Below are 20,994 nucleotides of genomic sequence, written 5' to 3' on the forward strand. Positions count from 1 at the left end.
CAGACACACACACACACACACACACACACACACACACACACACACACACACACACACACACACACACACACACACACACACACACACACACACACACACACACACACACACTCACTTCTGTTTCTGTTTCAGAAGCAAGGTCATCCCCAATCGGCGTGGAAACCTCCACCAATGTTGACAACTGACAGATGTCAATCACCTCCATGCCTTTATAATCACCTTATATCTGTGCATGTGCAGCAAGATCCCATGGAGGTCTAATAAACACACTGAAAAGCGCGCTTGGAATGAGTGGTCCTTTGTTCTCGGCCCGGTGGCGCCCTCTGCTGGTGTTCACTGGGGATTGTTGTGGTTTTACAGTACTGGTATATCTGAAAAGATAAGCTGACCAAGGCACTCTTCTTAAAGTTAAAAAGCTAACAATAAATAGGCTAATTCATGATAGAATTAAAAAGTTGCCAGCATGTTTCGGCCACAGTTGGCCTTCATCAGGGCAGACTGGTATATATATATTATATATATATATATATATATATATATATATATATATATATATATATATATATATATATATATAGGCGTGTATATATATGCCTGTAAAGGCCTACATTTTTTTAAATTACTTAAAATACTCGGATTCGTCTTTAAGAGACTGATTATAGTGAAAGGAGAGAAGGAGTTAGGAGAGAAGATAGGAGAGGAGGAGACATGAGGAGCGTAGAGAGGATACAGGAGAGGAGAGAGGAGACGAGACGGGAGAGGAGAAGAGGAGACAGAAGAGGAGATAGGAGAGGAGACAGGAGAGGAGCTCTGCAACTCCAGGCACGAAGGAATCGAGTCCAGAGAGATGAAAGAAGACGTAGATCAAATACGATTCAAGAAAGAAAATAAGATAAAATAAAGTGAGAATTAATGCAATTAAGAGGTAAAATAAGTAAAATAAAAGTGATTAAAGAAATCCAATAAAATATCAGATGTATTGTTTTGTTGGGAGTCGTCCAAACGGAAGGGGTCGCTAGTTTTGTCAGAAATCTGGCCCAATCTGGCAACACTGGTGACGTCAGCTGACGTAGCGGTTGTTGTCATTCCGGACTTCTGAGACACGGTAGCTGCTAGCACCAGCAAGCCGACGAACAGTATATTACTATTATAGATATTATTATTGTTGTTAATATACCACAGATCATATCAATGGTCTGTTTTATCAGGCGGCTTCACGTGCGGCAGGGTACAGAACCCCACAGTACGCATGCTGCTCCCGTCACACCGATGTTGAGGTTTAATGAGGAGAGAGAAGAAGAAATCAGCTGGGAGCTCCGCCGCTAGCCGGGTAGCCCCGCCGCTAGCCCGCTAGAGAGAGGTGAGAAGGGGGCTTAAAGTGGTTGAGTTATGAGAACGAGCTAACGACCAACCATACCAAAGACCCTACCTCTCTCTCTCTCTCTCTCTCTCTCTCTCTCTCTCTCTCTCTCTCTCTCTCTCTCTCTCTCTCTCTCTCTCTCGACATAGATAGATATGTATTTACGTACACATGTATTACATGTCACATTTAGTATATATTATATAGTATGATACATGTAGGTATATATGAATATCATGAATATCATGTCCTAGTGTTCACTAGCTGTGTGTTGGTCACTGTGCTGACTGGTTCATGTCGTTAACTAGCTTTAGTTGGTCACTGTGCTGACTGGTTCATGTCGTTAACTAGCTGTATGTTGGTCACTGCTGAATGGTTCATGTCGTTAACTAGCTGTATGTTGGTCACTGTCCTGACTGGTTCCTAGTGTTCACTCGCTGTGTGTTGGTCACTGTCCTGACTGGTTCCTAGTGTGCACTAGCTGTATGTTGGTCACTGTGCTGCCTGGTTCATGTCGTTAACTAGCTGTATCTTGGTCACTGCTGAATGGTTCATGTCGTTAACTAGCTGTATGTTGGTCACTGTCCTGACTGGTTCCTAGTGTGCACTAGCTGTGTGTTGGTCACTGTGCTGCCTGGTTCATGTCGTTGACTAGCTGTGTGTTGGGTCACAGAGACCTGGCTGTAGGAGGAGTCTGACCTGCCTGTGGCCCCGCCCCTGGCCCCAGCATGGCTCGTCCCTTCAAGATCCCCAAGCGCAGTGCGGGCTCCCCCCAAGAAGGCTCTGAGCGCTTCTGGACGCAGTCGCCACTCTCCCGCCTGCAGGACGGGGAGCCCCCCCAAGAGGTACACACTCTGGACACACACTACACACACTGGTACACACACTACACACTGGTAAGCACTCTACACACTCTGGTACACACTCTGGTACACACTCTGGTACACACTCTGGTACACACTCTGGTACACTCTCTGGTACACTCTGGTTCACACTCTGGTCCACACACAACACACTCTGGTACACACTCTGGACTAGGGATGGGGATCCTTAATATTTATTGATATCGATACCATTTTCGATACTCCTTAACGATCCGAGTCTTTATCGATACCATTATCGATACTTTTCTATTGATTGGTGGAAATACGAAGTGTTTTTAGTGATGAGTAAAATATTTAGGAAATGATTATTGCATTTTAAATTAAATATGTAATTCTTAATAAATATATCAGTAGTTTTAGTTATATAAACTAAAATGATTAGAGCACTATACAACTGCATTAGTAACACAGAAACATGAGTAATACAGTATTACCATGTTTCTCACCAAAAACTCAATTTAGTGTTTCTTTATGTTACATTTGAACCATGATAACCCAACAGTCGATTTACTGAGGCAACCTCAACGCATCATCACGCAGCACATCTGAAACTTTATTAACTTTTTCAGATAACTAGCTGATTCGGTGCTGATTACAACACCGTTTTCTCGATTGGATTACTATTTTTAACTGACGGGACTATAGCGACAACGTCTGTGTGTGCGATTACCGCTGGTAGTTTGAGTGGATGATTGAGACAGGCACGTCTGTGGTGCGACATGAGACGGAGGAGACAGTCTTATCAACTCGGAGACAGTCGAAGGTAGCATTTGGTCTTTATTTGATGCACAATGCTAATGTTCTGGGCCATTGAGGTTGTGTTCCCCCCTTTACAATAAATTATTTTCGCCCTTTTCGCCCGTTCAGCCATCCTCGGGAGCAAAGTTAACTGCCGGACTTCACTTGCTTTACTTGTAGTAGGCCTACCTGTTTGCTTACAATTACATTCAAAAACATTGGTGGACACGCTGCAGTGATTGGATTGGTTTGATTTAACGGTCGTGACGCGACTCGAGGGACACAACATTACGTTACAAAACAAATAATAAGTGAAAGACGGGACTCGATAGTGGTATCCTAGAAAAAAAAACCTAGAAAAAAATCTGTTTTTTTAATAAATATTTTGTATTTATTATGAATTAACGAAGTAGAAAACTCTCTTAGAGAAAGAAAACATAAAGATAAATAATGCATTAGTAACAGTGGTCGTGCCATAAACCTTTTTGAATGGAATTGAAACGGAGAACCCCCCCCCTCCCCCACCCCCACCGTAACGCCCTCTCGCTGGTTCTGTCCTCAGCAGAGGGACCGTGCTGGGGCTCCTGCCGGACGCAAGGACATGATGCATTCTGGGAAGGGGTTCGGCCCCGGAGGTGGGAGGAGCAGGTAAGATCAGGCTGTGGTCAGGGGGCGGGGCTTACAGAGTAAACCACACCCCTTACAGAGTAAACGACCCCCCCTGCTGCAGACTAAGAGAGGACTGACCAGACGTCGATGGACACGCCAGACTTTAGCCTTATATACCAGATATCTAGTACTAGATAGCTAGTATACGCTGACCAGACTAACTACGGTCCTTCCCAGTTAACTAGCATGTACTAACCAGGCTCACTAAACTCCTAACCAGGTTGACTAAGGTCCTAACCAGGTTGACTAAGGTCCTAACCAGGTTGACTAAACTCCTAACCAGGTTGACTAAGGTCCTAACCAGGCTCACTAAGGTCCTAACCAGGCTCACTAAGGTCCTAACCAGGTTGACTAAGGTCCTAACCAGGTTGACTAAGGTCCTAACCAGATTGACCAAGGTCCTAACCAGGTTGACCAAGGTCCTAACCAGGCTCACTAAGGTCCTAACCAAGCTCACTAAGGTTCTAACCAGGTTGACTAAGGTCCTAACCAGGTTGACTAAGGTCCTAACCAGGTTGACTAAGGTCCTAACCAGGTTGACTAAACTCCTAACCAGGTTGACTAAGGTCCTAACCAGGCTCACTAAGGTCCTAACCAGGCTCACTAAGGTCCTAACCAGGTTGACTAAGGTCCTAACCAGGTTGACTAAGGTCCTAACCAGATTGACCAAGGTCCTAACCAGGTTGACCAAGGTCCTAACCAGGCTCACTAAGGTCCTAACCAGGCTCACTAAGGTCCTAACCAAGCTCACTAAGGTTCTAACCAGGTTGACTAAGGTCCTAACCGCTGTGTGATGTGTGCAGCTTCTCCCAGCAGCACTTCAGAGACCAGGTGAAGTCCTACCTGGGAATCCAGCGGTCACTGAAGGAGCCGGGAGGGGGCTCTAACCCCCCTCACCCTCCCTCGCCCCCGCCGCCTGCCGCCCGACCGCCGTTCAGCCTCGCCAACGGGTAGGACTCCCTGTCCCATGACCTCATTACCCCTGTAAACAGGACCTCATTATCACTGTTAACATGACCTCATTATCACTGTTAACATGACCTCATTATCACTGTAAACAGGACCTCATTACCCCTGTAAACAGGACCTCATTACCCCTGTAAACAGGACCTCATTACCCCTGTAAACAGGACCTCATTATCACTGTTAACAGGACCTCATTATCACTGTAAACAGGACCTCATTACCCCTGTAAACAGGACCTCATTACCCCTGTAAACAGGACCTCATTACCCCTGTAAACAGGACCTCATTACCCCTGTAAACAGGACCTCATTATCCCTGTAAACAGGACCTCATTATCCCTGTAAACAGGACCTCATTATCACTGTAAACAGGACCTCATTATCACTGTAAACAGCACCTCATTATCACTGTGAACAGGACCTCATTATCACTGTGAACAGGACCTCATTATCACTGTGAACAGGACCTCATTATCCCTGTAAACAGGACCTCATTATCCCTGTAAACAGGAACTCATTATCACTGTAAACAGGACCTCATTGCCCCTGTAAACAGGACCTCATTACCCCTGTAAACAGAACCTCATTAGTCCTATGAACAGGACCTCATTATCACTGTAGACAGGACCTCATTATCCCTGTAAACAGGACCTCATTATCACTGTAAACAGCACCTCATTATCACTGTAAACAGCACCTCATTATCACTGTAAACAGCACCTCATTATCACTGTAAACAGGACCTCATTATCACTGTAAACAGGACCTCATTATCACTGTAAACAGGACCTCATTATCACTGTAAACAGCACCTCATTATCACTGTTAACAGCACCTCATTACCCCTGTAAACAGAACCTCATTAGTCCTATAAACAGGACCTCATTAGTCCCGTTAACAGCTGTGTCCTGTTGTATCCACCAGGTGGCGTCCTAAGAGGGCTTCTGACCGTCTGTCTCCGGACCGGGCACCACTGAAGAAGAGCTCTGGGGCCTGCGGTGAGTGATGATGTCAGAGTCCTGCAACCGGTGTTTTAGAGGAGATACAGTACTGGTAGGATCAGTGTTTTAGAGGAGATACAGTACTGGTAGGATCAGTGTTTTAGAGGAGATACAGTACTGGTAGGATCAGTGTTTTAGAGGAGATACAGTACTGGTAGGATCAGTGTTTTAGAGGAGATACAGTCCTGGTAGGATCAGTTTTTTAGAGGAGATACAGTCCTGGTAGGATCAGTGTTTTAGAGGAGATACAGTACTGGTAGGATCAGTGTTTTAAAGGAGATACAGTACTGGTAGGATCAGTGTTTTAGAGGAGATACAGTACTGGTAGGATCAGTGTTTTAGAGGAGATACAGTCCTGGTAGGATCAGTGTTTTAGAGGAGATACAGTCCTGGTAGGATCAGTGTTTTAGAGGAGATACAGTCCTGGTAGGATCAGTGTTTTAGAGGAGATACAGTACTGGTAGGATCGGTGTTTTAGAGGAGATACAGTACTGGTAGGATCGGTGTTTTAGAGGAGATACAGTACTGGTAGGATCAGTGTTCTAGAGGAGATACAGTACTGGTAGGATCAGTGTTTTAGAGGAGATACAGTACTGGTAGGATCGGTGTTTTAGAGGAGATACAGTACTGGTAGGATCGGTGTTTTAGAGGAGATACAGTACCGGTAGGATCAGTGTTTTAGAGGAGATACAGTCCTGGTAGGATCAGTGTTTTAGAGGAGATACAGTACCGGTAGGATCAGTGTTTTAGAGGAGATACAGTACCGGTGGGATCAGTGTTTTAGAGGAGATACAGTACTGGTAGGATCAGTGTTTTAGAGGAGATACAGTACTGGTAGGATCGGTGTTTTAGAGGAGATACAGTACCGGTAGGATCAGTGTTTTAGAGGAGATACAGTCCTGGTAGGATCAGTGTTTTAGAGGAGATACAGTACCGGTAGGATCAGTGTTTTAGAGGAGATACAGTACTGGTGGGATCAGTGTTTTAGAGGAGATACAGTACTGGTAGGATCAGTGTTTTAGAGGAGATACAGTACTGGTAGGATCAGTGTTTTAGAGGAGATACAGTACCGGTAGGATCAGTGTTTTAGAGGAGATACAGTCCTGGTAGGATCAGTGTTTTAGAGGAGATACAGTACCGGTAGGAATAGTGTTTTAGAGGAGATACAGTCCTGGTAGGATCAGTGTTTTAGAGGAGATACAGTACCGGTAGGAATAGTGTTTTAGAGGAGATACAGTCCTGGTAGGATCAGTGTTTTAGAGGAGATACAGTCCTGGTAGGATCAGTGTTTTAGAGGAGATACAGTACTGGTAGGATCAGTGTTTTAGAGGAGATACAGTACCGGTAGGATCAGTGTTTTAGAGGAGATACAGTACCGGTGGGATCAGTGTTTTAGAGGAGATACAGTACTGGTAGGATCAGTATTTTAGAGGAGATACAGTACTGGTAGGATCGGTGTTTTAGAGGAGATACAGTACTGGTGGGATCAGTGTTTTAGAGGAGATACAGTACTGGTAGGATCAGTGTTTTAGAGGAGATACAGTACTGGTAGGATCAGTGTTTTAGAGGAGATACAGTACCGGTAGGATCAGTGTTTTAGAGGAGATACAGTACCGGTAGGATCAGTGTTTTAGAGGAGATACAGTACCGGTAGGAATAGTGTTTTAGAGGAGATACAGTCCTGGTAGGATCAGTGTTTTAGAGGAGATACAGTACCGGTAGGAACAGTGTTTAGAGGAGATACAGTCCTGGTAGGATCAGTGTTTTAGAGGAGATACAGTACTGGTAGGATCAGTGTTTTAGAGGAGATACAGTACTGGTAGGATCAGTGTTTTAGAGGAGATACAGTCCTGGTAGGATCAGTGTTTTAGAGGAGATACAGTCCTGGTAGGATCAGTGTTTTAGAGGAGATACAGTCCTGGTAGGATCAGTGTTTTAGAGGAGATACAGTACTGGTAGGATCGGTGTTTTAGAGGAGATACAGTACCGGTAGGATCAGTGTTTTAGAGGAGATACAGTACCGGTAGGATCAGTGTTTTAGAGGAGATACAGTCCTGGTAGGATCAGTGTTTTAGAGGAGATACAGTACCGGTAGGATCAGTGTTTTAGAGGAGATACAGTACTGGTGGGATCAGTGTTTTAGAGGAGATACAGTACTGGTAGGATCAGTGTTTTAGAGGAGATACAGTACTGGTAGGATCAGTGTTTTAGAGGAGATACAGTACCGGTAGGATCAGTGTTTTAGAGGAGATACAGTCCTGGTAGGATCAGTGTTTTAGAGGAGATACAGTACCGGTAGGAATAGTGTTTTAGAGGAGATACAGTCCTGGTAGGATCAGTGTTTTAGAGGAGATACAGTACCGGTAGGAATAGTGTTTTAGAGGAGATACAGTCCTGGTAGGATCAGTGTTTTAGAGGAGATACAGTCCTGGTAGGATCAGTGTTTTAGAGGAGATACAGTACTGGTAGGATCAGTGTTTTAGAGGAGATACAGTACTGGTAGGATCAGTGTTTTAGAGGAGATACAGTACCGGTAGGATCAGTGTTTTAGAGGAGATACAGTCCTGGTAGGATCAGTGTTTTAGAGGAGATACAGTCCTGGTAGGATCAGTGTTTTAGAGGAGATACAGTACTGGTAGGATCAGTGTTTTAGAGGAGATACAGTACTGGTAGGATCAGTGTTTTAGAGGAGATACAGTCCTGGTAGGATCAGTGTTTTAGAGGAGATACAGTCCTGGTAGGATCAGTGTTTTAGAGGAGATACAGTACTGGTAGGATCAGTGTTTTAGAGGAGATACAGTCCTGGTAGGATCAGTGTTTTAGAGGAGATACAGTCCTGGTAGGATCAGTGTTTTAGAGGAGATACAGTACCGGTAGGATCAGTGTTTTAGAGGAGATACAGTACTGACGGTGGGTGTGTTCTGTCCCCAGGCCGTGGTGCGGGGGTCAGGGCGGTCTCCGTGGACCCGGACCCCTCTGACGGGGAGGCCCCTGGTCCCAGCGCCCAGCGCCTCCCGGCCCCCCCCCTCAGACAGGCCCCCCCCCTCAGACCGGCCCCCCCGCCGTCCCCGAGGGCGGAGCGGAGGCTGACCCTGAACAGGACCTCCTGGCAGGCGGCCAGGGGCCCCGCCTGCAGCCCCCTCCCCCTGGGGGCCAGGAGGACCCCCGGCAGCCCAGCAGAGCCCAGTAAGGCCCCCCCAGGGTGACGCTAGGACCCCCCCCTAGGGTGACGCTAGGACCCCCCCCCCAGGGTGACGCTAGGACCCCCCCCCCTAGGGTGACGCTAGGACCCCCCCCCCCTAGGGTGACGCTAGGACCCCCCCCCCCAGGGTGACGCTAGGACCCCCCCCCCCTAGGGTGACGCTAGGACCCCCCCCCCCAGGGTGATGCTAGGACCCCCCCCCCAGGGTGACGCTAGGACCCCCCCCCCCAGGGTGACGCTAGGACCCCCCCCCCTAGGGTGACGCTAGGACCCCCCCCCCAGGGTGACGCTAGGACCCCCCCCCCCTAGGGTGACGCTAGGACCCCCCCCCCCCAGGGTGACGCTAGGACCCCCCCCCCCTACAGGGTGAAGTTAGGAACCCCCCCCTACAGGGTGAGGTTAGGAACCCCCCCCCCTAGAGGGTGAAGTTAGGACCAGGAGGCGTGTCATGTGGTCACCATGGTAACCTGAGGTCTTCTCTCCCAGTTGTGCTGTCCAGTGAGGAAGAGGATGGTGAGCAGGAGGAAGGTGTCCGGCCCTCACCTGCACAGCGGACGCAGGTAGGACCAGGCCGTATCCCTCCAGCTGATTGATGCCTAATTTATGCCTAAGTTATGCTTAATTTATGCTTAATTTAAGCTTAATTTATGCCTAATTTATGTTTAATTTATGCTTAATTTATGCTTAATTAGTGCTTAATTGGTGATTAATCGTTAGTCTAATTAAGTGTGTGCTTCAGGCCGGTGGGCCGGTCCTCCCTGGTCGTGGACCGGGTCCGGGGGCGGGGCTAAGGGGCGGGGCCAGCACAGCGGATCAGACCACGCCCCCCGTCATGGAGCTGGAGTTCAGCGACCTCCACCTGGGTCTGACCCGGGCGGGGGCCAGCGGGACCCTGAGGGTGAGGCCACGCTACACACACACACACACAGGGACACACGCACACACACACAGGGACACACACACACAGGGACACACACACACACACACACAGAGGAACACACACACACACACACACAGGGACACACACACACAGGGACACACACACACACACACACACACAAAGGGACACACACACATACACACACACAGGGACACACACACACACACACAATCACACACACATGAACACACACACACATATGAACGCACACACACACACATATCCACACACACACACCCCTTAGTCTGAGGAATCTCCACTGTCTGTGACTCTCTGTCTCTCTCTCTCCCTCCCTCCCCCCCCCCCTCTCTCTCTCTCCTCCCCCCTCTCTCTCTCTCTCTCTGTCTCTGTCTGTCTGTCTGTCTGTCTGTCTGTCTGTCTGTCTGTCTGTCTGTCTGTCTGTCTGTCTGTCTGTCTGTCTCTGTGTCTCTCTCTCTCCCCCTCCTCTCTCTCTCTCTCTCTCTCTCTCCCCCTCCTCCCCCTCTCTCTCCCCCTCTCTCTCTCTCTCCAGATCACAGAGCACGCCATCATACTTCCTCTGAAAGGTAGGAACTAACGCATGCTAGGAACACCTAGTGATACATAACAGTAACACGTGCTAACACACGCTAGGAACACGCAGCAGGCTGTAGTAACAGGGTGATGCTGTATGCTAACTCATGCAGCAGGATGTATGTATGTATGTAACACATCCTAATACGTGCAAGTATCAGGCAGCAGGCTATATGCTAACACATGCTAACACTTGCCAGGAAAACGCAGCAGGATGTATTCTAACACATGCTAACAAGTTCTAGTAACATGCAGCAGGCTGTATGCTAATACATGCTAAAACAAGCTAGTAACACGCAGCAGGCTGTATGCTAACACGTGCTAGTAACACGCAGCAGGCTGTATGCTAATACATGCTAACACGAGCTAGTAACACGCAGCAGGCTGTATGCTAACACGTGCTAGTAACACGCAGCAGGCTGTATGCTAACAGGCGTCCTCTCTCCAGGGGACTCCGCTGGCGGGGGGCAGTGCGAGGTGGTGGTGGTCGCCTCCCAGGTCAGAGGGCACGGCCTGTGGGAAGGGGGCGTGGCCGGCGGAGGTCCCGCCCCCTCACTGCTCTTCCTCTGGGTGACAGTCGCACAGGCCAATCTGCTGCAGACTGAGATGTCAATCATCCACCCCGTCTCCAAGCATGGTGAGCATCACCCTGTCTCACACCCACCCTGTCTCACACCCACCATGGCTCACATCAACACCGTCTCACACCCAGCCTGTCTCACATCCACCGTGTCTCACATTCATAATGTCACATCCACCCTGTCACACATTCATCATGTTACACATTTACCCGGGTTCACAACAAAACGGTCTCACATCCACCCTGTCTCACATCCACCGTGTCTCACATCAACACCGTCTTACACCCACCCTGTCTCACATCCACCGTGTCTCACATCAACACTGTCTCACACCCACCCTGTCTCACATCCACCGTGTCTCACATCAACACTGTCTCACACCCACCTGTCTCACATCCACCGTGTCTCACATCCATCATGTCACATCCACCCTGTCACACATGCATAATGTTACACATTTACGCTGTCTTACATCCACCCTGTCTCACATCCACCCTGTCTCACACCCACCCTGTCTCAAACCCACCATGGCTCACATCAACACAGTCTCACATCCACCCTGTCACATCCACCATGTCTCACCTCTGCCCTCTCTCACATCTGCCCTCTCTCACATTCACCCTGTCACACATTCATCATGTTACACATTTACCCTGGTTCACAACCAAACGGTCTCACACCCACCCTGTCTCACATCCACCCCCCCCTCCAGGTGGGAGCTGCGTGTTCCTGCTGGTGGTCCTCAGTGTGTCTGAGCTGCAGGCGGCGCTCTGTCTCTCCCTGCTGGGCACGGAGGAGTACTGCAGCTCCTCCCCTCTGGATCTCAGCCAGGCCCTGCGCCTCCTCAGGGACCTCCCGCCCCCCCTCCACACACACCTCCTCATGCTCCTGGGGCAGCCCACGGTGAGCAGGCCTGTCTGTCTGTCTGTCTGTCTGTCTGTCTGTCTGTCTGTCTCTCCCCCCCTCTCTCTGTCTTCTCTCTCTCTCTCTCTCTCTCTCTCTCTCTCTCTCTCTCTCTCTCTCTCTCTCTCTCTCTCTCTCTCTCTCTCTCTCTCTCTCTCTCTCTCTCTCTCTCTCTCTCTCTCTCTCTCTCTCTCTCTCTCTCTCTCTCGTGTGCAGTATTTCACTACAGGTGTGTGTGTGTGTTAGGAGGGGTCCAATCAGAGGACCAGGAGCTCTGCGGGCCAGAGGCTGATCCAGTACCCCGCCCCCCCCTCTAAGGGCAGCATCACCGTGACGACGGAGGACCTGGCCTGCCTCAAGCCCGGAACCTTCCTCAACGACGTCATCATCGACTTCTACCTCAAGTGAGTCCGGCTCTGTCTCCTCCTCCTCCTCCGCCCTCTCCTCCTCCTCCTCCTCCGCCCTCTCCTCCTCCTCCTCCTCCTCCTCCTCCTCCCTCTCCAGGTACCTGCTCCTGGAGGGGGTCCCCGTGGGGTTCTAACCCTCTCTCCTCCCTCTCCAGGTACCTGCTCCTGGAGGGGGTCCCCGTGGGGTTCTAACCCTCTCTCCTCCTCCTCCAGGTAACTGCTCCTGGAGGGGGTCCCCGTGGGGTTCTAACCCTCTCTCCTCCTCCTCCTCCAGGTACCTGCTCCTGGAGGGGGTCCCCGTGGGGTTCTAACCCTCTCTCCTCCCTCTCCAGGTACCTGCTCCTGGAGGGGGTCCCCGTGGGGTTCTAACCCTCTCTCCTCCCTCTCCAGGTACCTGCTCCTGGAGGGGGTCCCCGTGGGGTTCTAACCCTCTTTCCTCCCTCTCCAGGTACCTGCTCCCGGAGGGGGTCCCCGTGGGGTTCTAACCCTCTCTCCTCCCCCTCCTCCCTCTCCAGGTACCTACTCCTGGAGGGGGTCCCCGTGGGGTTCTAACCCTCTCTCCTCCCCCTCCTCCCTCTCCAGGTACCTGCTCCTGGAGGGGGTCCCCGTGGGGTTCTAACCCTCTCTCCTCCCCCTCCTCCCTCTCCAGGTACCTGCTCCTGGAGGGGGTCCCCGTGGGGTTCTCCGAGCGCTGTCACGTCTTCAGTAGTTTCTTCTTCAGGCAGCTGTCCAGACGCCGCGCCCAGGGGGAGGAGGTCCCCGCACTGCTGTGAGTCCTACTTCCTGTTGACCCCACTTAGCCCATACTACTTCCGGTTGAACCCACTGACCTGTCACAACTTCCTGTTGACCCCTCTGACCTCCAACTACTTCCTGTTGACCTCACTTAGCCCATCCTACTTTATGTTGACCCCACTGACCTGTCACTACTTCCTGTTGACCCCTCTGACCTCCAACTACTTCCTGTTGACCTCACTTAGCCCATACTACTTCCTGTTGACCCCACTGACCTCCCTCTCCTTCCTGTTGACCCCGCTGACCTCACTTCCTGTAGGACCAGGGAGGTGCGCCACCAGAGGGTCAAGACGTGGACGCGACACGTGGACATCTTCACCAAGGACTTCCTGTTTGTCCCTGTCAACCAGGAGTAAGACACGCCCACTTCCTGTCCGTCCTCACACACACCCACACACCCACTCTCTCTCTTCCTATCACTAGTAAGCTTGATTACTGCAATGGTCTCCTTACAGGTCTCCCAAAACCAACTCTGAGGAAGCTTCAGCTTGTTCAGGATGCTGCTGCTAGAGTTCTAACAAAGACCAAAAAATGTGAACACATTACACCAGTTCTGAAATTGTTACATTAGCTTCCTGTAGGTCAGAGAATTGATTTTAAAATCATGTTGCTAACCTATAAATCCCTACATGGTTTAGGCCCAAAATATTTAACTGATATGCTTCCACTACATAAGCCTTCTAGACCACTAAGATCCTCTGAGACCAATCTGTTAATTATCCCCAGAGTAAACACGAAACATGGCAAAGCAGGATTTAGTTACTATGCAACAAATAGCTGGAATAAACTCCTTGCCCCAACTCTGAGCACCTTTAAAACAAGACTGAAGACTTTTATGTTTGCTTTAGCTTGCTGCTAAATCTTAAATACATTGCACTTTCTAAAAAGCTTTTTTAACTTTGCCTTTATTTTCTATTTTAATACTAAAATGCCTTTTTAACTTTATGTTACCCATTTCTTTGCATATGTTTTCTTTTACTTGTCTTTTATTTTATTTTATTGTATGACAATGTTTATACGTGAAGCACTTTGAGTCCGCCTTGTGTATGAAAAGTGCTATATAAATAAAGTTGCATTGCCTTCCTGTTTGAGTGTGTGTCGAGTTGAGTAACGTCTCTCTCTCTCTCTCTCTCTCTCTCTGTCTCTGTCTCTGTCTCTGTCTCTCTCTCTCTCTCTCCTCTCTCTCTCTCTCTCTCTCTCTCTCTCTCTCTCTCTCTCTCTCTCTCTCTCTCTCTCTCTCTCTCTCTCTCTCTCTCTCTCTCTCTCTCTCTCTCTCTCTCTCTCTCTCTCTCTCTCTCTCTCTCTCTCTCTCTCTCTCTCTCTCTCTCTCTCTCTCTCTCTCTCTTCCTCTTCCCCCCCCCCCCCCCCCCCCAGGGCTCATTGGTACCTGCTGGTCATCTGCTTCCCGGGGCTGGAGGGTGTCCAGCACCAGGACTGGGCCGGCCCTGTGGCTGAACACCAGGGAAAAGGTCAAATCTACCCCCAGGCTTCCACTGAGGCCTCTCTGTCAGTATGGTGGTGGTGGTGATGATGAAGGTGGTAATGATGAAGATGATTTCTGTGTTCCAGGGTCTACAGACAAAAGCAAAGCTAAGCCAAGTGCCTCCACCCTCAGACCACCGGTAATTACACACACACACACACACACACACACACACACACACATTACAAACACTTACACACATTACAAACACATACACATTATACACACACACACACACACACACACACATTACATACACATTATACACACACACACACACACATTACAAACACTTACACACATTACAAACACATACACATTATATACACACACACACACACACACACACACACACACACACACACAAACACATTATATACACACACACACACACACACACATTACAAACACATACACACATTACAAACACATACACACACACACACACATTACAAACACATACACACACACACACACACATTACATACACATTATACACACACACACACACACATTACAAACACATACACACACACACACACACACACACACACACATTACAAACACATACACATTATACACACACACACACACACATTACAAACACATACACACACACACACACACACACACACACACATTACAAACACATATACACACACACACACACACATTACAAACGCATACACACACACACACATTACAAACACATACACACACACACACACATTACAAACACATACACACACACACACACATTACAAACACACACACACACACATTACAAACACATACACACACACATTACAAACACATACACACACACATTACAAACACATACACACACACATTACAAACACATACACACACACATTACAAACACATACACACACACACACACACACATTACAAACATACACACACACACATTACAAACATACACACGCACATTACAAACACATACACACACACATTACAAACACATACACACACACACACATTACAAACACATACACACACACAAACACGATTACAAACGCATACACATTATACACACACACACGCATTATACGCACACACACACACAAATTATACACACACACACACAATATACACACACACACGCACGCGCGCGCGCCCGCGCAAACACACACACGCATTATACGCACACATACACATTATATATCCACACACACACACACATCTAATGTGTGTGTGTGTGTGTGTTTGTGTGCAGGAGTGTTCCCAGGCGGGCTGCGAGAGAGGAAAGGTTCTAAAGAGGTATGTTACCATAGAAACCAGACCCCCCCCCCCCACCCACCTGGTCCGGCGGGCTCCAGGGCTCACCTGTGTGTCTGTGTTTCTGTGTGTGTCTATACGTGTGTATGTGGGTGTTTGTGTGTGTGTGTCTATACGTTTGTGTGTGTGTGGGTGTGTATTAGGGGTGTGCACGGGTACGCGTGTAACCGGTAAGTAAATCATGACCGAAAAATCAGTAAACGAAAACCGAAAAGAAATAATAACAATCACCGCGCCATCGCTTCAATGGGAATCGCGACGGTCCATACTTCAACATGAAGTGTGCATATTTATAATTTGAACTTCGTCCCAGCCTTTACACCACAGATACTCTAGGGTCTATGACAGCGGTCTTCAATAGGTGAGGCGTGCCTCCCCTGGGGGGCGCCAAAGAGCCACAGGGGAGGCGCAACACGCAAAGAAAGAATACACATCTGTGTGCAGCTCTATTGATATCGGTAATTGTGCGTGCGTGTATTAGTTTTAAAATGCATCGTTTCCTTGTCCCAAGTCACCAGGAGTCAGCATTAAGGGAGGAGACAGGACCCAGCAAGAATCGTAGGAAATATGATCCTGAATGCGTTTCTGGAGTTCCCTCAGATCTCCACAAAGGCTATGAAAGTCCTGATCCCCTTCACCTCCACCTACTTGTGTGAGTGTGGGTTTCCCGCACTCACCCAGATTAAAAACCAATACAGATCAAGGCTGCAGGTGGAGGACGACTTGCGTTTATTTCTCTCTGCAGTGCAGCCCCGCATCAAAAGCGAGGCCTCAATGTTCTCACGGATATCGACGATTAAATTGAAAGTCAAAGTTGTGTCGTCTTGAATGCATGAATTGGTCGGGCCATAGGGTTGATACCGCTCGTAGCGCAAATTATGTGAATTTGGCGCATTTTGTTTGTTTAAATCTGAGGTTTTATGTGGCTGAAATGGCTGTCCTTACCTACTCTAAGGGGAGGCTCACGTTCATCCAATTTGAAAACCCCTGGTCTATAGCATATAACGGCGTTATATGCTATAGTGCGACTGCGGTCCACTTTGAAAAAAGAAAAAATCATTCATTAATTTAAAAAAAACGGTTAACTGTACACGAATAAAAGGGGTTGTGTAACCGTTTACAATTTTTTTGTAACCGTTCACACCCCTGGTGCCTGTGTGTGTGTGTGTATGTCTACACGTGTTTGTGTGCCTTTGTGTGTGTGTGTGTGTGTGTGTGTGTGTGTCTATACTGTATGTGGGTGTGTGTGTGTGTGTGTATCTGTGTGTATCTACAGTATATGTGTGTGTGTGTGTGTGTGTGTGTGTGTGTGTGTGTGTGTGTGTGTGTGTGTGTGTGTGTGTGTGTGTGTGTGTGTGTGTGTGTGTGTGTGTGTGTCTATACTGTATGTGGGTGTGTGTGTGTGTGTCTATATGTATGTGTGTGTGTGTGTGTGTGTGTATTGAATTGTTTATTTGATCCACAATCAGCTCTCTGGTACTCAGACGAGTGCTGTTCCTCCTGAGGTCAAAAATTCCGAATTGCATATCCTTTATTACATACAATAATGTGTGTGTGTCTACTCCTCCTCCTCCTGCTCCTCCTCACTCTGTGTGTGTGTGTGTGTGTGTGTGTGTGTGTGTGTGTGTGTGTGTGTGTGTGTGTGTGTGTGTGTGTGTGTGTGTGTGTGTGTGTGTGTGTGTGTGTGTGTGTGTGTGTGTGTGTGTACCAGGTCCTGTATCCTGGTGATGGACTCCCTGAGGCTGTCGGCCCATGAGAACGCCTGCAGGCTGCTGAGAGAGTGAGTCTGCGTCTCCCTCACCCCCCCCCCCCCCCGGCGTCTCCCCGCGTTTCCCCCCACCCCGTCTCCCCCCACTGGGCTCGGTCAGCAGTAACCCGAGGCTCCGCCCCTCCAGATACCTGCAGGTGGAGTGGCAGGTGAGGAGAGGGAGGGCCCGCCTCTTCACGCCCGACACCGTGTGCAGCGCCGTGTGCCGGCTCCCCCTGCAGGACAACAGCAGCGACTGCGGCCTGTACCTCCTGCAGTATGCAGAGAGCTTCCTCCAGGTACTGCTCCTCCTCCCCCTCCCCCTCCCCCTCCCCCCCTCCTCCTCCTCCTCCCTCACCTCCTCTTCTTCCTCCCTCACCCTCCTCCTGCTCCTCCTCTTCCTCCCTCACCCTCCTCCTCCTACTCCTCCTCTTCCTCCCTCACCCTCCTCCTCCTCCCTCTCCTCCTCCCCTTCCTCCTCCTCTTCCTCCCTCACCCTCCTACTCCTCCTACTCCTCCTCCTCTTCCTCCCTCACCCTCCTCCTCCCTCTCCTCCTCCTCTTCCTCCCTCACCCTCCTCCTCCTCCTCCCTCTCCTACTCCTCCTCCTCCTCCCTTCCTCCTCCTCTTCCTCCCTCACCCTCCTACTCCTCCTCCTCTTCCTCTTCCTCCCTCACCCTCCTCCTCCTCCCTCACCTCTTCCTGGCTGTTGCCCTGACCCTGCTCTCTGATTGGTCCTCCAGAACCCCGTGGTGCACTTTGACCTCCCGGTTCGTCTGGAGGGCTGGTTTCCACGGCAGCAGATCAGATCCAAACGAGACCAGATCCGGAGTCTGGTCCTGGACCTCCGAGAGGAACAGAGCCAACCAGGACCACGCTAGACCAGACCAGACAAGACCAGACCAGTAGAGACCAGACCAGACCAGTAGAGACCAGACCAGATCAGTAGAGGCCAGAGCCACCCAGGACCACGCTAGACCAGACCAGACCAGACCAGTAGAGACCAGACCAGACCAGTAGAGGCCAGAGCCACCCAGGACCACGCTAGACCAGACCAGACCAGTAGAGTCTAGTATCAGGACCAGGACCCGATCCAGCCCGGACCAGACAGGCTTCACCGCCACTCGTGCAATAATAAATATTTATAAAGAGTTATTTTTGAACAAATTCCCAATGTTTGTTTGAATAAAATGTTTTTTTAAAAACATTTTGTGTTCGACGTTTCCATCGCCTCTAAACACCGTCTCAGTGTCCATCGAGCCAGTGAAAGCGCGGTAGTCTAATCCATAGACGGTACGATCAAAGACAGGGGTGACACGCCTGACGGACCAATCAGAAACAGAGGCGGGCGGGATATTGGCGTGATATTGGCATGGCCATAGTAGGGATTCACCTCCTGGAGGGTCTCAAGCTGGCCCCCCACCCCCCACCCCGCTCTCTGAGGGGAGGATGAGAGCCTCCGGTAATCTGGGGGACGTTAGCCCCCGGAGCAGCTTAGCCTCATGAGGATAAGACCAGCTGCTCAGGAAGCACCGCTAGCAGGCCTAGCTTAGCTGCTCCGGACGCACCGCTAGCAGGCCTAGCTTAGCTGCTCAGGAAGCACCGCTAGCAGGCCTAGCTTAGCTGCTCAGGAAGCACCGCTAGCAGGCCTAGCTTAGCTGCTCAGGAAGCACCGCTAGCAGGCCTAGCTTAGCTGCTCCGGACGCACCGCTAGCAGGCCTAGCTTAGCTGCTCCGGACGCACCGCTAGCAGGCCTAGTTTAGCTGCTCCGGACGCACCGCTAGCAGGCCTAGCTTAGCTTCTCCGGACGCACCGCTAGCAGGCCTAGCTTAGCTGCTCCGATCACAACTCCAGCAGGCCTAGCTTAGCTGCTCCGGACACACCGCTAGCAGGCCTAGCTTAGCTGCTCCGGACACACCGCTAGCAGGCCTAGCTTAGCTGCTCCGAACGCACCGCTAGCAGGCCTAGCTTACCCACTCTGTATGGCCAGCTACCAGTCTCTAGCTAGCCTGCCTGTACTGCTAGCGGTTAACAGACCTCCCTAGTTTAATTTAAATTCAATTCCGTTCTCCTGGTACAGCCCTGAATCCCAGCTGCGGACTCAAAGGGCCCGTCAGGCCGTGTGGGGATGAGGCTCTGAACCGCTTGCCGACCCGTCTGCGGCCTCAAAGGGCCCGTCAGGCCGTGTGGGGATGAGGCTCTGAACCGCTCGCCGACCCGGCTGCTCTGTGCCGGTCCGGCCGAGGGCGCTAGTCAAGCGCTATATCGGCACGTGCCGTGAATTAGTTTGTGACGTGGATCCCCCCCCCCCGAGTTGTCGTTGGAACCGGGTTGGGAATGTTACCAGCTCCGCACACGATGGGTGTTGGAGTGACGGAGCTGACCGGACGTCTGGCCGCTGACTGTGGTAAAGGTTAGCCTGGGTTAAGGGTTAGGGTCAGGTGGAGAGGAGACATCGCTGAGCTCCCACCTGTGGCCTGAAGGGTTAGCCTGGGTTAAGGGTTAGGGTCAGGTGGAGAGGAGACAGCGCTGAGCTCCCACCTGTGGCCTGAAGGGTTAGCCTGGGTTAAGGGTTAGGGTCAGGTGGAGAGGAGACGGTGTCTAGCTCTTACCTGTGGCCTGAAGGGTTAGCCTGGTTAAGGGTTAGCCTGGTTAAGGGTTAGCCTGGGTTAAGGGTTAGCCTGGTCAAGGGTTAGCCTGGGTTAAGGGTTAGGGTCAGGTGGAGAGGAGACAGCGCTGAGCTCCCACCTGTGGCCTGAAGGGTTAGCCTGGTTAAGGGTTAGCCTGGTTAAGGGTTAGCCTGGGTTAAGGGTTAGGGTCAGGTGGAGAGGAGACAGCGCTGAGCTCCCACCTGTGGCCTGAAGGGTTAGCCTGGGTTAAGAGTTAGGGTCAGGTGGAGAGGAGACGGTGTCTAGCTCTTACCTGTGGCCTGAAGGGTTAGCCTGGGTTAAGGGTTAGCCTGGTTAAGGGTTAGCCTGGTTAAGGGTTAGCCTGGGTTAAGGGTTAGGGTCAGGTGGAGAGGAGACGGTGTCTAGCTCTTACCTGTGGCCCGCTGCCACCGGACACGGGACGGCTCTAATCCCGCCGGATTAGAGCGGTTTAGGGCTTCAGGGAAGACGGGCTCCCCCCACAACCTTCAACTGATCTCTAATTCCCGTAGACACGATCTATTCCTGGGTTCTACGGCGACTGGCTCAGACGAGTGGGCAGGGCTCACCTAAAGCCCGGTGCCCGGGGCCCAGACCGCGACACGCCCCTCCGAGGGCCGGCCGCTAATCCCGTTAGCCCGACGCCTCGACGGGAACGGAGGCCCACCGACCACGCTGCTCCACACCGTCCCAGGAGAGGAGCCCAGCCTGGGGTCACCCAGAGGAACCAGGGGTCACCAAGGGGAACCAGGGGGTCACCCAGAGGAACCTGGGGGTCACCTAGAGGAACCAGGGGTCACCCAGGGGAACCTGGGGTCACC

General features: G+C 50.5%; 2 protein-coding genes across 2 annotated transcripts in view; both read left to right on the forward strand.

Moving 5' to 3' along the window:
- The window catches only part of LOC130380670 (tetraspanin-7-like), a 4,272-nt gene extending 3,999 nt beyond the window's left edge, over window positions 1-273 (forward strand). Inside the window, exon 8 of the mRNA XM_056587947.1 lies at window positions 133-273. The gene's annotated coding sequence lies outside the window, so the exon portion shown is untranslated. The remainder of the gene's footprint in view (window positions 1-132) is intronic.
- An 815-nt stretch (window positions 274-1,088) lies between these two features.
- Window positions 1,089-18,851, forward strand: LOC130380669 (sentrin-specific protease 7-like). Its single transcript, XM_056587946.1, has 20 exons — window positions 1,089-1,360; window positions 2,034-2,205; window positions 3,545-3,630; window positions 4,455-4,601; window positions 5,541-5,614; window positions 8,549-8,803; window positions 9,306-9,379; window positions 9,559-9,717; window positions 10,271-10,304; window positions 10,760-10,948; window positions 11,605-11,795; window positions 12,042-12,199; window positions 12,852-12,971; window positions 13,257-13,349; window positions 14,372-14,466; window positions 14,567-14,619; window positions 15,718-15,761; window positions 17,491-17,559; window positions 17,675-17,825; window positions 18,269-18,851. The coding sequence occupies exons 2-20, from the start codon at window positions 2,089-2,091 to the stop codon at window positions 18,404-18,406; spliced, it is 2,247 nt and encodes a 748-aa protein (XP_056443921.1). The 5' UTR covers window positions 1,089-1,360; window positions 2,034-2,088; the 3' UTR covers window positions 18,407-18,851.
- Window positions 18,852-20,994: the final 2,143 nt, after the last annotated feature.

Source organism: Gadus chalcogrammus, chromosome 4 (genome assembly GCF_026213295.1).
Source record: "Gadus chalcogrammus isolate NIFS_2021 chromosome 4, NIFS_Gcha_1.0, whole genome shotgun sequence".
Classification (NCBI taxonomy): domain Eukaryota; kingdom Metazoa; phylum Chordata; class Actinopteri; order Gadiformes; family Gadidae; genus Gadus; species Gadus chalcogrammus.